At 40.1% G+C, this 16,620-nt stretch overlaps 2 protein-coding genes across 2 annotated transcripts; both read left to right on the plus strand.

Moving 5' to 3' along the window:
* Positions 1–858: 858 nt before the first annotated feature.
* Positions 859–12,845, plus strand: LOC111647453 (clathrin interactor 1-like). The gene is made up of 12 exons (XM_023397056.2): positions 859–1,050; positions 4,442–4,546; positions 5,178–5,274; positions 5,978–6,086; positions 6,693–6,869; positions 7,639–7,807; positions 8,184–8,400; positions 8,492–8,573; positions 8,734–8,811; positions 9,210–9,538; positions 9,953–10,127; positions 10,637–12,845. The coding sequence occupies exons 1-12, from the start codon at positions 1,010–1,012 to the stop codon at positions 11,017–11,019; spliced, it is 1,962 nt and encodes a 653-aa protein (XP_023252824.1). The 5' UTR covers positions 859–1,009; the 3' UTR covers positions 11,020–12,845.
* A 623-nt stretch (positions 12,846–13,468) lies between these two features.
* LOC147817208 (uncharacterized) lies at positions 13,469–16,601 on the plus strand. The gene is made up of 4 exons (XM_087171398.1): positions 13,469–13,955; positions 15,489–15,728; positions 15,892–16,177; positions 16,308–16,601. Exons 1-4 carry the CDS (start codon positions 13,469–13,471, stop codon positions 16,546–16,548), a joined length of 1,254 nt encoding a protein of 417 aa, XP_087027524.1. The 3' UTR covers positions 16,549–16,601.
* Positions 16,602–16,620: the final 19 nt, after the last annotated feature.

A 16,620-nucleotide genomic window follows, 5' to 3' on the forward strand; every position in this document is an offset into this window, starting at 1 on the left:
ATTAAGGTGAAAATGAATGATCATTTTCAGTTTTTTTTGTTTGTTGAAGCCTTAGACAAAAGATTAAAATATTAGGTAAAAACTAAAATCGCCTAAATAATGTTACATTAATAAAAAAGTTGCTGCTAAGAAAATCTCACCTCATCTCTTGAGTTGTCACTGTTCTGTAGGGCTGCATCTATGTTCTACAGGCATGGATAATGCACATACTGTGAAAACTAATTATCCTACCTGGGAACAGTACTAATATCTATCTATGGACTGGTTCATGTATTAACCTAAAAGGTTGTTATGATTTTTATATGTAACACAACTTTCTGTTTGAAAACATGTAGGCTAACCTGCAAGCTAACCATGCTGTAAACAAAAAATATCCCCTGAAATGTGTGGGGTTTTTTTTTTCACTCAGATTTGAACAGTGTGTGGACAGCAGTGCACTCCGACAAATGATATGAAGTATATGAAGCCTTACACAAGCATAAGCCAACAAAATGTTAATGAATCTTTCATTTGCTAATTTGTGTGAAAGCTGTTTTCATATAATGGAGAGTGCTACAATACAATACAGTACAGTACAATACAGAGTGAAGTCAGACTCTGAATCCTTGGTAATCCATCCATGGTCCTGCTTTACTGAAAAGTACTGATGACCTAAGTGTCCTTGAGCAAGACACTGCCAGCTCCTGGGGTGTCTTGTTGCAAAGCCAAGACAGACTTCATAGTATTGTCTCGTTGTTCCTGCGTCATTTTGTTGTTCTGTAAAAACATATGATTCAGTCCCGCGAGCGAGGGCACGTAACGACGTTTCAGTGACGTAGACAGAGATCCACGTTTCCGTAGCAACTGGGGCCGGTCCGTTAACCGCAGCAGCCGCTTAACTACTGGAGCTCATCAAGGAGCTTGGGGGGGGGATTGTCGTCGGTAACCGGATACCACCTCTGTCTTGTGGGGTGTAGAGACACGGGGGCGACGCAGTATCGAGGCGGCGAGCCCGCAGTTCCGTGCGGAGATGCTGAATATGTGGAAAGTCAGAGAGCTGGTGGACAAAGCGTGAGTACGGCGGAGCAGGTGGAGCTGTGGTGCACTGGTTCGGCGGCTGCTAAGCTAACCGGCTGGTTGTAACCGAGCAGCATCAGCAACATTGAGCGCCGACAGGAGAGGATACGGGCCGTGACGTCACGGCCCTAGCCCTCAGCTGTTAGCTTTGACTAGCTGGCTAGCTGCCAATCTTCAACCTTGTAGTATAAATGGAACTGTGTGTTTTGCAGTGGTATGTTCTGTTGTGCATTTTTAAGCACTGGCTCACATTGGACAGGAATAATACGATATAAACTGGGAAATGAAGTTGTTTGCGATTCAGAACGAAAGCTATCCAGTTAGCTAATTCCGCTAGCATTGCTAAGCCCAGGTCGGCGGTGTTACTGTTCCTGTAAGTGCTGCTGCAGGATCACGCCCTGTCCCACCCTGGTGATGCCGCTGCCTCCACTATTCTTTCATCTAACATTACATCCTGACAAGAAAGCGAAGCATTAATGATTGTAAATTCCGTGAACTAAATAATTGCATGTGTCCTGCCAATTAGCTACCAACCATGTCTCACAGTGTAGCTACACCGGTCTAACAAGGCCCATGCCCCCATGGTCCCGGACAGATAGACAACAAAGCTTGTTAGCCACGGAACACATCATACTCTAGTAGCTAATCCTGGTGCTGCAGCCTGCTACATTGTGTTGTTTGTCTGAGCGAGGATGCTTCTTTGTGACATGTGTCTTTGTGTCATTGTTGAAAGTAGTCTATAGACCAATTCAATAGCTCTATAATAAATCCTACCATCATTAAGGTAGTTTTTGTTGAAATAGTTTCAGAGGGTGTTGATTCAACTGTGTGATTATTTTGGAGGATGAAGTGTGATGCTGTGGAATTGTATTGTGTTATACTAACAGGTGTTTCTATTATTTTGTCGAACCCATTAAGGTCAGTGAGGGTAGGGTAAATAACACAAATACCTCTCTACATAATAAAATACAGTCCAACAGCACCACAAACTACAACCTGCAAGTTATCAAAATTGAATCAACACCTTTCTAAAACAATGTCAACATAAACTGAAAATTTTTTTTGTATGCATGGTTGGTAATTAAAAGTTGGGATATTTCAGCTCCCTATGCGTTGATAACATGCACTTGCTTTTTGATGGTAATCCTGCGAAAAGGTTAAATGCAAACCGATATGTGCTGTGTGGGTGCTGTATTAACACTCATGCAGCAGTGTACATATTGTATCTGAGCAACACTGAAACCTTGAAAAAAGTGTAATGGAAAAAACCTTGAAAAAAATGTTATGGAAAATAACTGCATAGTGACAGGCGGGTGTATTTTGTTATGCTTGTGCCACGCCAAAAACATCTTTGTTTTTTGTTTTTTATGGATATTGATGAAAGGTTACACACATTTTGTCCTGTATGCATTTCAAATGATATACACTCAGTTGCTAGTTTATTTGGTGCACCTAGTTAAAATGAATATAGTCTAATCCAACACTCATGCAGTAAATCCTCCCTCAATGAAGGTACTATAATGTTCAGGTTTTAAAGTTTAAAAAGGAAGAAAGATCCAAGGGACTCTTTTGATGAAACATTAATAAGCCTTTATTCAAATGCTTATTTCATAGGGAAAAAAAAAAAAAACATGGGCCAAACATGTTAAAAATGAGTCAGACCTTTTCAGGGTGTAATGGTAACACCATTTTTAAGAATTTCACTGTGAAATAACCAAATAAATAAAGTCTTTTAAACTTTTTGTTAGAAAAATGCCTTGGATCTTCCTTCTTTTTGAACTTTTGTGTCCCTACCAAAGAGCACCTTCAACATCCCTTGTCTGAACTTCTGAGCGCTGAGGTCTGTTTTTTTCTGAATGTTTTAGAGGGGAGCTGTATTAGACTGCATTTATTTTAGCTAAGTGTACCTGATAAACTGGCAACTGAGTGTACATGGCCAACAAAGATTTCAAGAAGAAGTGTTCCTTAAGTCTTGTTCTTAATGTCATCACAACACATTGTTTCTGCCCACATTTGTATTTTTAATCCTATGAACAAAAGCATCGTCAGAACAAACGTCACAGTAAAAATGCTCACATGAAAATCAGTGTCATTTTTCATGCTGCTGTTTGTCACAGTTAGAGACGCACCATTCTCCGGCTGGGTCCGCCTTTTAAATGATCAATCATATCACAAATGTAGTAAGAAGCTAGAAACAAGAAAGTTGCATAATGGAAAGATGAGTGTAAAGACCAAAGAAAGAAAAGAGATAAGAAGAGGGAATATGAAGAAGTAGCAACAGAGCTGTAGATGGAGTAATAGACACCAGCCCGAATCAGCTGTTGGTTGTGCGTGGCTGGTCATGATGAATACACTCTATTATTGATCTGCCTCAACAGAGCTGGCAGTGGCAGCTTTGCTTCGGCAGATTAAGAGTCATGCTATTATGTAGCCTTCGCTGTCTATCTGTCCGTCTTATCTGTGGACAATAATGGAGTCTAAGGCATCTCTTATCCTTTAGCTAGGAGGGTGACGGAGCCCAAAGGAGAAAGACATGGAGAGAAAAAGTAGGAAAGGAAAGCAGCTACATAGGAATAAAGAAGTAACAAGGCTGAAGATTGGGAAAAGTGGGGAGTAGGAGATGAAACAGAAAAAAAACAGCAGTGAAGGAGACAGAAAAATGAAAAAAGGCCAGAAGGAAGGAGAGGAATGACAGGCTAGAGGAGAGGTAGATAAAATAGAGTCGTGGGAGAGGTGTGTTTCAATGTGTAGCGCTTTGGCTGTGTTTTTTGCCAGGACTCTGCAGATAAAGTCATGCCCATCAAAAGATGCAAAACAAACACAGATGCACACACACAGACACAGAAAAAGCAAACACGGTAGCAGGTGAGCCCACAAAAACATAGAGGAAAGGAAGCCGACGTTGCTTATGGCGTGGTGTGGCTGTGTCTCCCTCGCTTCAGAGAGCTGAGATTCTTCCTGTCATCAGAGAAATATTTATTTTTTAAGCTATTCTCTGTTTTGCAATATATAGTGAGTGTATGTGTGTAGAAGTTAAAGGAGATATGATGATGCTCAAGAGATCATTTATCATTGAAGAGTTTCCCTGTATTTGTGTGCATTTTTGTGTTCTACTGTGTAAATATGTCTTTGTTTATTTTTACTTCTGCTTGACTTCTGGAAACGTGACAAATAGAGTGTCAAGGGAATCGGTATAGACTATAGATGATAAACAGCAAGGCTGTCTAATTGAAAAGCTGTCAATAATAAGTAGTGTGTTCACATTAAGTGGACAGAAAGACAAGAAAGGAAAGCCACAGGGTTTCACCTTTTACATGTTTGAAATATTAATGGTACTACTAATATATGAAGATATAAGTTTATGAATATATGTTTGTGTCAACAGCACCAATGTGGTGATGAACTACTCAGAGATCGAGTCCAAGGTGAGAGAGGCCACCAATGATGACCCCTGGGGACCCTCTGGACAACTGATGGGAGAAATAGCCAAGTATGTATAACACACACATAAGCACAGTTACTGTATGTGCACATGAACGCCTGCACGTTATCACTAAGGCAGTAGATGGAAACAAATTCACCTCAAATGGCACTCAGTGGAGCACACGCGTACAGCTCTACAGCTGTATGAATTGACTCACTGTTATGTCACAACCACTATTATTGTGTAATCTTATTCGTTGCATGTTGAACGAAACACTGATGTAAGCATATGCAGTGCCATATTCACTGTTATTTACTATTTATAATAAGTGCAACTCTGTGTGTAAGGCAGATTCAGCATTTTCTTCCACCAGATCTGGATTCTTATCTGGATCTGCACCAAATTGTGCAGACTAATAAGTGTCAACACAATAAATATTTATGATTTTTTACAACAAGATTCATATATTATTTCCTGATAAAGTCACAAAATGTCTAATTCCTGGATCCACCCCTTAAAACGGGTGTGCACCAAAATCTAAGACACGTGAGAAAAAAATAACCGTTTAATTGAGGAGAAACATGAGGTCTGTAAGAAAGACCAGGCTTATTCTCCACAGGCTGACTCTGTATGAGTTTTCCCTGCATAAAAGTGTGTGTGTGTGTGTGTGTGTGTGTGTGTGTGTGTGTGTGTGTAGATCTACCTTTATGTATGAGCAGTTCCCAGAGGTGATGAATATGCTGTGGACCAGGATGCTGAAGGACAACAAGAAGAACTGGAGACGAGTCTACAAGGTGTGTGGTGACACTCCTGTGTTGTGCCTTGTAGCTCAACTCTGTATTATTTTGTCAGGATTTATTAAAGCACAGTCTCAGTGCTTCATTGTACCTGTAGGCAGACACCCACAGGGGATCCAGTGTTTACACAGCTGACTGGATTTCCTTTTGTTTTAAATACAACAATATATTTTAATTGCTGTCAAATTGTTTCTCTATGCTTTTTGCCCTTGTGATTATACATGTGCAGAAGGAGCCGTTTATAAATTTGATTCTCTGCTGTACTGGGCAGATGCTTGGTTCCTTCCTTGTTTGTTCCATTACACAAACAGATATCTGTGAATCCTGTATTTATATAGTGCAAAGATCAGAGCAGTGCATCTCAACTATCTTCTTGTGTCCTAACTTCAGAATCATAAGAGTGATATGCAAAGATTATAAATTATGCAAAAGCCAAGGAAGAGTGAGGTTGGATTTTTTAGAAAGCAATTAGGCTGAGTTTAAGAGAGGATACATGACTCAGGGCTGGGAAACTGCTGAAGGAAAAAAAATAAATTCACTTGAACGGCTGAATAAAGTAGAACTGACTAAATATTTGTTAGTGACGATTATTTCTCACTGAACAATGCTGACAACATCTATTAGTGATTTCTATAACCATCTAATTATGTGTTCACTCCATCTCTTGCTATCTCTCTTTATCTCTGTCTCTCTCTCCCAGGCTTTACTGCTGCTGGCATATCTGATCAGGAATGGGTCTGAAAGAGTCGTCACCAGTGCCAGAGAACACATCTATGACCTGCGATCTCTAGAAAACTACCACTTCATTGGTGAATTTCTACATGAACATTTGCTACCTACCTTCACCTCTTATTCTTCTTTGATCTCATGAAAATGCAAGGTGCAGCTCTTTCCTCATTGCATATGCATTAAGGGGAGGAATGCACACTAAAATGTCTGTTCCTCAAAAATAACCTTTAGCATACCTTCCTGGAACGTCCACTAAAGGTTGTAAAAATGTAACCTTTAAAGGTTATATTAAGTGAAGTGTTAAGTTTTAGCAGAAATGTAGTCACCACGACTGTGATTCATAATGTGTTTGACATTCAGCCAGTGTTCATATGTGTTATAATGTTGATGAGAAACGCACCACATGCTCCCCTGCAGTGTGTGAAGGCAGTGGTTGTTGATAATGAAAATTGTGTCCCTGCTGACATTTCTTTAAGCAGCAAGCTCACCTCAGTACTGTTGAAGTAGTAGGCCCCATTGGTTTTGGGGGGAGCTGGGTGGTCCTTGAGTTTTATTTTAATGGTTAAGTGGTCAGTTTGACTGTTCTAGAGGAAAGGTCAGAGGTAACATAAGTGTTGATCGTGTGTGTGTGTGTGTGTGTGTGTGTGTGTGTGTGTGTGTGTGCGTGTGTGTGTGTGTGTGTGCAGATGAGAATGGTAAGGATCAGGGCATCAATGTGCGTCAAAAGGTGAAGGAGATGGTGGAGTTCATCCAGGACGATGACAGATTGAGAGAGGAGAGGAAGAAAGCCAAGAAGAACAAAGATAAATACATTGGAGTCTCCTCTGACAGTATGGGAGGAGGAGGAGGCAGCTTTAAGAACTGTAAGTAATTCACTGCATCGTCTCTGACTGCTCAAATCAAATGTGGATTTAAGGGGTAATATATGTAACTTACCTTCAGAAAGGTGATAAACCTACAGGAATTGAAATGCATTGGAGGAAGGATATTGTGTAAAGCAAGCATGTGTCTCTGATTAATTATTAAAAGTGAAACTTGCATGATCAGTACTAAATAGAAATTTGAAATATTGGTTTATTGATTAGCTGATTAATCTCTAAATGTCCAGTTTATGGCTAATTGCTAACTCAAGAGCCCAAAGACATGTCCTGTCACAAAATTATATGAAACACAGAAAAGCAACCTCACATTGGACCATCTGTAACCAATACAGAAAATATAACACAGCATAACATTTCTGCCAATTAATTTAATTCTTGCCTTTACCCTTTACCCTTAACTTTATATATTTCAAAATAAACAGTGGTATGCCTTTACCATGTCCTTTATTGATAAGAGGGTATTTTATTTATTAATTTTAATTTAATCAATCTAAAATTGATTGACTGTTTAGACAAAACAAGACATTTTATTTTATAGAACTAACCATAAATTGAAATAATATTAAAATAATACTTTGTAGCAGAATATTTATTATATCATACATGGTCAATAGTTACACAAATTAAGGGGGTTTATATGACTAGTAGGAGAGACTGTTTATTTCTGTGAGTTTATAAAGCCTCTCTCTCTCTCTCTCACTCACTCGCTCGCTCTCTCTCTCTATGTCCTTGCCTATCTTGTTCCTTCCAGCTACTGAGTTGGATCGTAGTAAGTGGGATGAGGACTGGGATAAGAGCAGAGGAGCTTTCCCCTTTAGTGAGAAACTCGGAGAGATCAGTGACAAGATAGGCAGCACCATCGACGACACACTCAACAAGTTCAGAAAGAAGGAGCGAGACGACTCACCGGACAGAATCAGGTAAACATTCACACAGTTTTAAAAACGTATGAACAAATTCTTGTTTTGTAATGGTCTGAGGGTATATACCAAAGTTATTACATGCTTCCTTGATTATGCAAGCATGTGGCGTTTTTGCAATAACATATTGGCTTCCTTTGTAATAGCTTCCACTTTTTAAAAACCAGAATCTGCAAAAATAAAATAATGCAAAGAGCCTCCCACTCATCATCAACCATCAGTTGGTTTTTTGCCCTACTCTTCATGTGTGTAAAATCTTTAAACCTCTGTGTCTTCGACTATCCATTACATAACCAAACAATGATGCACAGAGATCACTGCACACAAACATCTCGTGAGTGCTGTTTCTCATACATCCTTATTCTGGTTGCCATAGTGACAATGAGGAGGACAGAGCATCGAGAAATGGTAGGCAGGAAACCCTTGAGTTCAAAGATGAGGAGGAAACTGTCACAACAAAGAGCATCCAGATCACACAAGCAACAGAAACCACAACCACCACCACACGGAAACGCAGCGGAGCAACAAGCAGCAAGACTCTGGACCTGGGTGCTGCAGCTCACTACACTGGAGACAGGAGTCCAGAAGAGAAGGTACCCACACAAACACTCATGGTTTCCCAAATGTGAGACACATTTTTAGTGCTTTTTTCAGTTTGCTGTGTCTTTCTACTTCTCTTGTCAGTCATCAGTCAGGCAGTCATCCAGTAGCGGTCTAGCTGACCTGTTAGTGATTGACCCTTCATCCAATCAGAGCGCTACAACAGGTAACGACAAACTGCTGCACTCACAAAGATAAGGAAGAAATGAAGGTCATGAAAATGGTTTTAAAATCTTGCTCTGTGCTGTATGAATAGTCACTCTTTGTTGGACAAGAGAGTTCCTATTGTTTTGCTTGTATTAATACATGTGCATGCGTCCGTCCAGGTGGTGGTTCAGACCTCATCGCTGGCTTTGCTGACTTCTCCTCTCCTGCAGCCTCGGCCAGCCTCCCAACCTCCACCGGTAAACCTCTTCTTCCCTCTGTAATCTTAGAGTGCTTGGCTCATTTGGTCCAGACCACGGGGAAAATGAATACATATTTGCAAGAGGAATAAACATGAAGTTGTACAGACTGTACAGACTTATTGATTGACAGTTTTGGCGATTATCATCCTGTATCATCAGCACATCACCAGGACCCACATAAAACACATAAAAATGTTTCTAATGTCCATATTTATGTTCTCTGGTGTCACAAAGAGGTCACAAAGAAATAACTGCTTATATGTATTAATAGTGGTATAAGACTGCAAATGGACGGCATTTGAAGAGGTAGAGATTGTATCGGAAAAGTCTGTTCCTGTCAAAATCCATGATGTTGTAGTCACAACTAAAAAATATCACTCCTCTCTTCTGGCCAGCTGCTGCGCCATCAATTGGAAACGGAGAATTTGGGGACTGGAATGCCTTCTCGGCAAATTCACCACCTTCGTCTAGCTCCGCTCCCTCCCAGCCCGTCACTGACCTGTTTGGCAGCGTCCAGTCACCCACAGCCGCAGCCTCTAATCCCACCTCTGTCCCACCTTCCGCTGAGCTTTTTGACCTGATGCTGATGGGGGGAGCTAACCATCAACTAACCAATCCACATACGACACTGAGTGCGTCTCAGAGCATGACTTTCTCTCTGGGAGGGGCGACACCAGGAGCATCTGTTGCTATGCCCACCATGCCCCTTTCTCGCTCTCAACAGGTAGGGATGGTACACAACACAGGAATGCAGGAGAAAAAGAAAATCCTCCCACTCTCAAAACGATTGACTTTATAAGACAAGGATGTCACTCTGGATTGAATTTAAATGACAGAGGAACAGTGAGTTTGCAGAAAAACAGTAGGTTATTTTGGCTATAATTATTACTGGGGAGGGCGTGAAAAATTACTCACCTGTACATTCAAGAATGGATTAAAATCACTGACGAGATCAGGTAATATTAAAATCACCCCACCTGTTCTACAGCTAATAAATCCTATCCACATTGGGATTATTCCAAGGTTCTTGCCAGTCAACATTGACTTGTTTTTTCTTTTTGATTTCAGTAATCTTTTAATGCGTATGATTTAAAAGATTATATTCTTTCTGTGTAAAATATTTGGAATCTTTTTTCAGAGCTTGGGAGGCATGACATCACAGCAGCCCTTAGGACAACAGCAGAAGGTCGGGGTCGGATCATTAGGGTCGACATGGTCGGACCCCTCGGTCAACATCAGCCTGGACTTCCTATCAGCAGGCCTCAACCCCACTAAGACACCACCCACACTCAACAACATCATCCAGCAACAAGGTATCACGTTTCACTGGAATTCATTTTCTATGTGCTGATGTACAAAGAAACCCCCAAATCATTATGTGAGGTATCAGCAGGTCTTCAAAAGTCTTTTAAAGTCTTGAATTTCAGGTTGTAACATTAGTTATAAAATGTTTTTGTATGAGATTTTAGCAAAAACTGTCCCAGAAAAATCCACAGACCTCTGACCTAATGTACAATTCCTGTGAGACTTAAATTGGTTAATCCATTCATTCATATATAGGTCCAGGTCATGTTTAATGATTAATTAATGATATTATTATGAATTATTGTTAGATACTACTAGGATGTCCTGATAAAACTGTTGTGCCAGTAAAAGTATGGATGGTGTTGGCTGACAACTTTGGCTGGTATGACTGTGTAATAAATTGCATACTGCAAATATCTTAAAAAGTCCTGAATTTAACTTATGGGTTCATGCTATGTCACAATAATTCAAATAAAGTAAAAGTCAAACTCCTCTCTGCTCATTTGTGTCTCTGCAGCAGTGCCTCCTGTTAACTTGTTGGCCCAGAACTTCGGAGGACTGAACCTCAGCTCCCCGCCCCATGTGACACCCATCAGACCACCAGCCAATCCCCTGATGGCAGGCAGTACCATGACGATGGGCATGCCTGCGTCGATGGCAGCGGGTATGCCACCTTCAATGACCACGGGTACCATGGGGATGGGGGGAATTCCTGTAAACCAAGGCATGATGGGAATGAACATGAGCATGAATATGGGCATGACCACTCCAGTGATGATGGGTGGTATGGCCGGCATGGGAGTGCCAGGAGTCGGGATGGGCGTAGCACATTCCATCACCCCAGCCGTGGTTCCGCCCAAACAAGATGCCTTTGCTAACTTTGGCAATTTTGGGAAATGAGGGAGTGCAAGTGAGTGTGAGTGTGCATGTCTGACAGTATGAGAGTGTGAACCACAGAAGGACTGCTGTACTTGAAGACAACCTTGCATGTTTCTCTCTGCTTCTGCTCTTTTTGGAGAGTTGGCACCAGTGATCATTCACCATCCCAGTGTGATTACGTGATATTGGAAGCAGGGGAGTGTGCCCACTGGTGCCCCTCACCCACTGGTATTTTGATGTGTGAATTTATGTCACACGGAGGACACCCGAAGAGCAGGGAAGTTGTCAACCCACAGCTTCTAGTCATTACTTTCCTGTGAGGAAAGGAACCTCGTCTTTACCCGTTTTATATATGAACTGCAGTGTACCCCCGTTCATTACAAAACATCACTGCAAAATGTTTTTCTCTGTAACGGCACAGAGAATTCAATCAGTAAGGTCGACTCAGATGAAAATGGCATTGCTGCCTGAATTTTACATTGTAGCCTGAGATGTCATGTTTTAGATCATTTCAACCAAATTCAATCACAAAATTAAAGCCATTACATTATTGCCAGGGGGTGGCTGTGACTATCTCTCACTCCCTGTGCAAACAGTATAACAGTTACAGTATCTGGAGTAAAAAGAATCAATACTCTAGTCCTCCGGCAGAGGGCAGGATGGATGTATGCAGTGAGATAATGAATTGCATATTACATCTTTTTCTCTTTTTGTCTCCTCCCCTCTTTTTTTATCAGGCTTGTAGCAGTTCACAATACATGGATTTACAGTAGAACATCTAAAGTTTTGTTGATGTTTAAAAAAAAAACAAAAAAAAACCACCATGAGTGAAGACTTGAACTGCTCAGAAAGAGGTCCCTAAAATACCGTTGGGCTCTTAAACAGGTCACTGTTAAAAGTCATACTACTTTCAATTTTGGATACCTCTGTCATATTAAAGCCCAATGAAAGGGTGAGTCAGTATTTTATTCAAACTACTATTAACTGATATTTTTTTTCTTGATAGCCCCCATGCCATCATGTCCCCTCAGACATGCTGCCGTGGTAGACTTGACTTTATGTAAGCATTGTGTTCTGTCCCATGCAGACAGACACTGTTTATGGACAAAGGTGCAGAATGATGTCTTTTACATAGTATTTTCCAGTCTACTGTGGGAAAAGAGGGTCACCATCTACAAGACTGAACTTCACAATCGTCTAAATTTCTTTCAATGGCACACAGCAGAATTTTTTCACACACCTCAGCAATGTACCTTTAATTACAAAGTATTTTTTCCACTAAACATTTTTCATCTTGCAGCTAACTTTTTAGTATCTTGTATATCTGGGCCTCACAAATGATGTACTAGAAAAATAATCACTCCTACATTTGACTTGGGTTAGATGAACTCAAGGAATTGGATCTTTTTTTTTCATTAGCTGAGTTTTATTAAATGATTTCTATGGCTAGCGGAGGACCAATCCAAAGGGTTTTGGGATCTCGGGTGAAGTGTATGTGTGAGAAATGAGTGAATGAGTATGTGTGACTTTGTGTATGGGTTCAGTTTTCTCTGTTTGATGTGCAAACACAGCTAAGCAGAACCTCTTGTCATTTTCTGAGGTACTGCACTCCAAATGACCAAATCTTTATTTTGTTACTCTCAGAAGGATGATTCCATAGCTATTAGTTTAATATTTTATTAGTTTACTTGTAAGGTTATGTTCATATGGGAGAGCTACTAATAACATTTAGTTGACAGGAATCATGTTTTGTTTTGTTTTTTCATTTTCGGTACAGCTCGTTTTATTTGATTGTGCTCTATATTTTCTGTACTTCATTCAACATTAAATTAAATTATAACATTAAAGATTCAGTTTCCTCCTTTTTTCTAAGTGAAAATTAATTTGTCTTCATGGTCTCATCCATGTTTGCATTACATTTGATCCTGAACAAGGTAATAGCTACCATTGAGCATGTCCTTAGGTGAGTTTACATTCTGTAATTCAACACTGACCTTTGGTGGATCATTTATAGAATGATACCAGTATTTTTAGGCCCAGTAAATTAAACTTTGACAACTTTTTTTTTTTTATTATTTAAAGATAGTTTACTATTTGTTTTTTGGTATATTGTGTATGTATGACAATAAGCAGATAACTATTTTAACAAATTTTCCATTACTGAGATAATTATTTCAACAGTTTTCCATTACTTTTAACCATTTATCTATTACTTTAAACGAATCACCTATAGGTAACTATTTATCATTCACTTTTAGTTAACTGTTTGAAGTGTTTTTAACCTTTAACTCCTCTGCTTGCTCGTTAACTAGTTTGCTAATTTTCAGCTGTTGTAGCTGTGTTGACGTTGTTAACGTTCGAAAAGGTTCTTTGTTGCCATAGCAACTAGCGGTTTTCGCTTTATCACTATCCAGATGAAACAACAGTTTATATTATACCCCAACCTAGATTTATAACTACAGTCGTGACAATGAATAAGAAAACCCAAAAAAGAAAACGAGAAACGGCTCAACAAGACAAACACAGTCCTTCTACCAGAAAGCCCGGACAGGACCCCGCGATCTCTCAGCTCAGTCACATCGGAGATGGAGATAAAGCTCAGCAGCTGAACGGGACCAAGACAAATTCTAAGTCCTCATTTGGAGCAAGAAATGTAATTGGACACGAGAAGCTGCCACCCATGTCGACCTTTTTAAACAAACTACCCCTTAACCCGGGCGTGTCAGCGGAGGACAGTTGCTGTGGTGATGGCGCGGTCAACTCACAAACGGTCCGTTCAGGGACCCAGGTCCGGGCGGTGAAGTTGCCTCCATCCGGTGAACACGTTGTCACCGAGAGGCTGGATGTGCCACAAGCTGCCGCTGCAGGTGGACAACTCCTGAACCCAGACAATATCACCGCAACATCATCCAGCCTCAGTGCAGCCACCTGCTTTACCATCCCGCCAAAAGAGGAAGGTACAGTATGCCTGCAGGGTCTGTGTAGGCTCTGTCAGCAATAGGAAAATAAATATAAAATGTTACATGGAATATTCTTAGAAAAATCACAATATTGACAAACTTGGTCAAAATCATAATGTAAGTATAAGTCAAATTTTTACAATAATATTTTCACATTCTTGAAACTTTGAAGTTCTAAGTCACCTTTTTGAAGTAAAAATAAGTGATACTTCGTCTGACATTTAATTTGAGATCTAAGGACAGAAGATGCTGTATTCTAAAATGCAAATGACATGACATGAGAATTTAGTCAAACTTTGGCTTAACTCAAAATTATGAGATAGTAACAAAGTTTTACTTTCTGGATTTTGACTTTTAAAAAAATCTAAACTTTGACTTAGTATTTCATAACTGCTTTAATAATTGAATTACTTTTCAAATTAGTCAGACACTACATACCCACTCAGGGGGCACAGTCATTTATGCACTTTATGTTTTTTTCTAATTTTTCACATTCTATCACAGTATGGGTTCAAGCATCACCATCTACAGTCAGACCCTTCACATCCTTACACAATCAGGCATTGAAAGTAATGGACAAAAAGCCTGTGCGTTGGCATCTCTATCACATACTGAGAAGATAAAATCTACCTAGTTTTGACAGCTTTTATCATCTTTGCTTTCTCAGATTAGTTTATAAATGTATCAACACTTAAGCCCCAGAGTCTCTTTCCAGGTGTATTCAAAGGCAAGACCCTAACAGAGCAACAAGGAGCGTGGTGAATGGCAACTGCAAACTATCACATTGTATATCTAAATTTGGACAATCAGCTTTTCTCCATATAGAGCAGTCAACTTTGTAACACATTACCAACTGAAATCAAATTAATTTCAGATATAAATTATTTTACAGCGAAGGTTATGTTCTGGTTTAAAGCAAATTGTATGACATTGTCATTTTTTTCTGTTTGCTATGTTCCGATTTTACTGTTGTTTTTGTTGTCTCTTTTTTTAGACTGTACATCACAATCAATGCATTTCAGTATAGTATTTTATTCTACTACCATATCTGTTGTGTATTGTGGTTTTATGATCATGAAAACTGACTATTTTAATTACACTGTGGGCTACAGATAAAGACCAACTAGGGAAAAGAGTTGAAAAATAGCAATAGCTATAAACTCTCTTTGCAACACATCAGTTCTATGCTCTGTATTGGAGCAATGTTAAATTGTCCCTATTAAATAAATAAATAAACTTTTTAAAAGATGACTTAGTAGTTTTGGATATTTTGGAAAAAAGGGTTCCAATGATCTGGGAGAGAAGTGTCTAGCTAACAGCATTAGTTATGTGAGCTTCAATTCACATATACAGAGCTCCAAAATAGGCAAATCATCTGTGCCCCAAATTTTTCTATGGGTGTTTTGTTTTTTTCTCATGTATTTGTGCTCTCTCAAGGAATCTTTATCTAAATGATCGATAATGTACTCCTTATTCTGAATGTTTTTTTCTTTACAAATTAACGAATCAGTCATGAAATGTCTCCTTCAGATCTGTGGCAGATGCAGTCTGTCCAAGACAAGAATGGACGTATTAAACGGCCAATGAATGCCTTTATGGTGTGGTCTCATATCCATCGATGTGTCTTACGCAAAGCCTACCCCGGAGTCAGCATGATAGACGCCAGTGTTCAACTGGGCATTGAGTGGTCAAAGCTGAGCGCAGAACAGAAGAGCCCCTACTTTGAAGTGGCTGACAAACTGAAAAACATGCACAAGCAGCAATTCCCTGGTATGAAAGGCAGCAGCTGTTAGTGACTAGAAGATAATGAGCATTTACTGCAAGGTTGCTGCAGCGTCTTGTCTGCAGATATACTGTAGTCTGATCTGTTCTATGAATGATAAACTTTTGGTTTTCACTAACTCTGGCTCTCTGCTTTGTTGTATCATGCCAGATTATGAGTTTCGCCCCCAGAAGAAGAGAGGCAGAGAGTGTTTGTCCTCAGGGTGGGGAACAGGACAGGGAGAAGGACAGGACCCCGGGATTCCCTCTTTTGTCTCACAGGCCATACCTCCAGTTGTACCACCAGCCATTCCTCCAGCTCAGGCCAGCATACTGGGTCTTACCATGTACCCATATCCCACCTTGATGGGCTACAGACTGGGCTACCATCCTTGCCCATCTTTTTGTCCATATCATGCAATGGGCCTGTACCCCAACGTCCAGATCCATGATTCAAGGTTAAGCTTCTTCAGTGTTACATGATACTTTAAATGGCGTAAAGTTTCACAGAATTCACAGTTCAGTGACATTTGCTTTGATGCATTCAGTGGAGCATTTTATAATTTACTTGCTGTGAGCTAATATCAGGTTTTCCCACAGTCACCCAAATGCCAACAGCTCCTCGGAGGAAGTGAGGAATTACCACAACAATCACCTGCCAAGGGATGACACCGCTGTGGCTGCAGAGCATCTGCGACCTGATCTTAGTCATGAAGTCCTCTTTGAATCTAGCACAACATCTGAGAGCCTGGGCCAGCCTGACATTGTCACCAGCATCAAAGTGGAGTGTAAATGCGAGGATGATGTGGACGTTGTTGGACTGCTTTAAGAGACTTTCAGCACACACACACACACAGTAGACACACCATATTCTGATAAAAAATATATATATTTATTTTAC

This window comes from Seriola lalandi, unplaced genomic scaffold (genome assembly GCF_002814215.2).
Source record: "Seriola lalandi dorsalis isolate HSWRI2012SDOR001 ecotype SW California unplaced genomic scaffold, Sedor1 jcf7180002054995, whole genome shotgun sequence".
In the NCBI taxonomy this organism is placed as follows: Eukaryota; Metazoa; Chordata; class Actinopteri; order Carangiformes; family Carangidae; genus Seriola; species Seriola lalandi.